The 3,677-nt window shown below is 30.5% G+C and overlaps 1 protein-coding gene across 1 annotated transcript; it reads left to right on the top strand.

Moving 5' to 3' along the window:
- Window positions 1-1,981: 1,981 nt before the first annotated feature.
- LOC127135681 (ethylene-responsive transcription factor ERF036-like) lies at window positions 1,982-2,682 on the top strand. Its single transcript, XM_051062332.1, has one exon. The coding sequence runs from the start codon at window positions 1,982-1,984 to the stop codon at window positions 2,591-2,593; it is 612 nt and encodes a 203-aa protein (XP_050918289.1). The 3' UTR covers window positions 2,594-2,682.
- The last annotated feature ends 995 nt before the right edge of the window (window positions 2,683-3,677 follow it).

Raw genomic sequence — 3,677 nt, 5'->3', positions numbered from 1 at the left:
TTTATTTCGGTTTTACATGTTTTGTTGTTGCTTGTTGTTGTTGACAAATATTTTTCCATATTTGCTCTCATACGCATATGTTGTTGTTATGTTCATGTTATTGTTATGTATGTTGATAATTTTCTGTTGGATTACAATGTCCTGCTATTTTATGTTAGTTATATTGATGTTATTATTATTTATGTTAATAAATGTATGTATGTTGTTGATAAATATTGTTGTATGTTGTTGATGTTGTTTTGTTTCAAAATCTGCTTATGTTTCAATAGCTTGCTTCATAAATATTGTTGTATGTTGTTGATGTTGTTGTTGATAAATGTTATTGTATCTTGTTGATGTTGTTGTTGATGTTGTTTTGTTTCAAAATCTTCTTATGTTGATGTATTATTGTTTATGTTTCAATAATTTGTTTCATAATGTTTTAACTTTATGTTTGTTTTGACTTGTAGGTATGGATGCTTGTTTTAATAACGAGGATGGAGTTAAAGTGAGCGTTGTAAACTTGTGTGAAAGACCCAGAATGAAATTCATTCAAAATTAATACAACTTTGCAGTTCTCACTTTAGCTTCATCCTCCTTTCATCCTGGATACCATTATGGGAGACATGTATGTTTCTGAAACATTCTATGAGTTGATATGTTGTTATTCTTACTAATAAAAGTGTTATGTTGTATGTAGTTTATGCTATGTGTTGATGATTTTGTTCTTTTTAATAAGAGTTGTTTGTTGTATCTTGTATGTTGTTTAAGGTTTGTTGTTGATGAATGTTGTTGTTAATGTTTGTTTAAAAGACGAGTTTATTATATCTTATGTGGTTTGACTGTTTTTCCAATCCCTTATCGAATATATAAAATTTCAAATTGCATTAGGAAATTATAGTATGATAGATAAAGTTATTTTAGAAAACAAATACACGTTTAATTCTACACAAGAATTCTTCAGTCCGTTATATGTATTTTGTTCTTTAACAGTTAGAATTTTATTTAATGATTGTAGTTCTTCAACCTCCCATTTCTCCACCTCTAGTTTTGTTTTCAAAGTAAATAATATTTTGAAAAATGAACTAGAGGTGAAGGAAGGGAGGGGGGGGGGGGGGGGGGGGGGGGGGGTTGAAAAATTAGGAGCATTAAATAAAATTCTAACTATTAAAGAGCAAAATGCGGATAAGGAGTTGAAGAACTTTTGTCTAGCATTGAACGTGAACTTGTTCTTCTAATATAACTTAATTTATCATATTATAATGTTCTAAATCAGATTGAAAGGTTATATATTTATTGAGCATTGGCGAAATAAACATTTCACATAATTTATAATAAACTCAGTGTATATATCACAACGGTTGTTTATACCAACCGTTGTTAAATGTTATGCGTTAAAAATATCACAACGGTTGTTTAAAGTAATTGTTGTGATAGGTAGTGCGCTACATAGCTTGTAATCACAGTCGCACGACCGTAGTGGAAAACATCATACATTCAATCACCCCTTACTTCACAACGAATATTGATAATTGATAATATAAATGACCCACACACAATATTTTCCATCTAAATTCTAACACATATTTATATTTATGAATATTATATTTCTTAAATGTTTTTTCATGCTAACACATTTTTATATTTATGAATACTATAAAATAAATTATATTTAATTAGAAAAATTAATCAATAATAAAATGTTATAGTTGACAACAAACCGCAATAGAAAATAGTTTGAGGTTAAAGAAAAACTATATAAAAATTGACAAAATAGAAATTAAATATGTCTAAGGCAAAAAAAAAATCATGTTACTTATTCGAGTATATATGCACAATAATGGTAATAAGAATATACTATCTCTAACATAAAATATAAGCACACGTTCAATGCAAAATGTTAGGTCAAAGGTTACTTTAAGACTGCGAGTTTCCTTTATCACTAGTATAAAATGACTAGCCATACGGCACATGTTTTCACAATCCTTCTCTTCTTCTAAAAATGACACAAAAAACAACCTCAAACTCCTCAGAAACAGCTACAACCTCAAATTCCTCGACCTCTTCTTCTTCATCACCCTCACCACATTCAACCTACCATGGCGTAAGAAAACGAGAGTGGGGAAAATGGGTTTCAGAAATTCGAGAGCCTCGCAAAAAATCAAGAATCTGGCTCGGAACATTCTCAACACCAGAAGCTGCAGCTAGAGCACACGACGTAGCAGCTTTAACCATCAAAGGCAAAACCGCAATCCTCAATTTTCCTCATATTTCCAACATGCTTCCTAGACCTGCCACATCAGCGCCACGTGACATTCAAGCTGCGGCAACAGCAGCGGCTGCTATGGTTGACTTCGATGAACCTGTCGTGCATGTGACTCATCAATGTTGTTCTGAAGAATCTGAACAAGAAGAAGATGAACTTGGTCAAATTGTTGAACTTCCTAAAATTAATGAAGAATGTGAAGATGATCACTCAGCTGCTGCTGAGTTTGTATTGTTTGACTGGGCTGATAGTGATTGGTTTTATCATCAAACTCCGACAAATGGGTTTGAAGGAATTGAATTCTATGCCACTTTTTCGGATGATTTTTTTGTACCTATTTGGGATTGAAGTCATGGGTGAAGTTGTTTTCAATTTTTGCCAAATTTTCTAATTTTAGAAACATTTGGAGTTTTTAGATTTTCTTCTCATCATGTTCAGTCATGGGTCACTCTCTATTCTCTAAAGTATATATTCCCTACATTATTTAATTTAAAATTTTACTTTCATCTATTAACTAATAAACATTACTATTTAATCCCTGTCAACCTAATTATTATTCTTAAATTTTTTAAAAAAAAACTTTAAACTATAACAGTCTAGTTGGTATAATGTAATTTGATAAGAATTTTTTGTTTATTTTAAAGTTACTATTATTTGAGAAACAACAGAAGGAACTAACCTCAAACCCTAAATTCCTAGAAACACAAAAAGCAAAAGAATATTCATCTCCATTTTTTGTCTTTTATGTGCTTTGACAGTTAAAAATAAGTAATTTTTTTTTGTCTATTTGAGTTTAAAGATGAGATCGTTTTGTCTTTCCCTCTCATATTTACCGTTTGCTCTTTTTTATTTATTAGAATAGATACACATGTTTCTTTCGCTAGAAAATAGTTTATTATTTATTTATTTTTGTTGAATTTTTGTATAAAAATCTCCAACAAAAATAACTTGTAAAGATTTGTGTCAGTGAGAAGTTGAAAAAACAACTTCGAACAGTTTATACTATGCATTGTTATAGATTCTAGAAACAAATTGTATATTAAATTTTGTCCAATAAATAGTGATTGAAGAATTGCTTTACTAAGCTAAGAAATATGATAGTGCTCAGTTTTTAAGGACTGAGCAAACCTCCTCAAGCAGGTATAAAGAGAGAGAAGAGAATTTTCTTAACAGAATTTCATTTCATAATCTGCTCCAAGAGCAATTACAGCATATAAGGAAATGCAATAGAGAATCTAGTGAGAGATATTACAGCTAAGCAAATCCTAACAAACTTGGCTGAGTCACAGCCTTCTAGAAACATACTAGGAATAAGGGAATAAAATGCAACTAGGAAAATATAGTATTCATTAATAAAGTAAGTGGTCATTGTACTTAGAAGGAATCCTCTTAGTACGATTGGGCCTAACTTCAGCAGTGTTGGGCTGCAAAA

This window comes from Lathyrus oleraceus, chromosome 4 (assembly GCF_024323335.1).
Source record: "Lathyrus oleraceus cultivar Zhongwan6 chromosome 4, CAAS_Psat_ZW6_1.0, whole genome shotgun sequence".
Classification (NCBI taxonomy): domain Eukaryota; kingdom Viridiplantae; phylum Streptophyta; class Magnoliopsida; order Fabales; family Fabaceae; genus Lathyrus; species Lathyrus oleraceus.
Note: the sequence above shows the minus strand (reverse complement) of the source record. Positions and strands in the feature narration are given on the sequence as shown.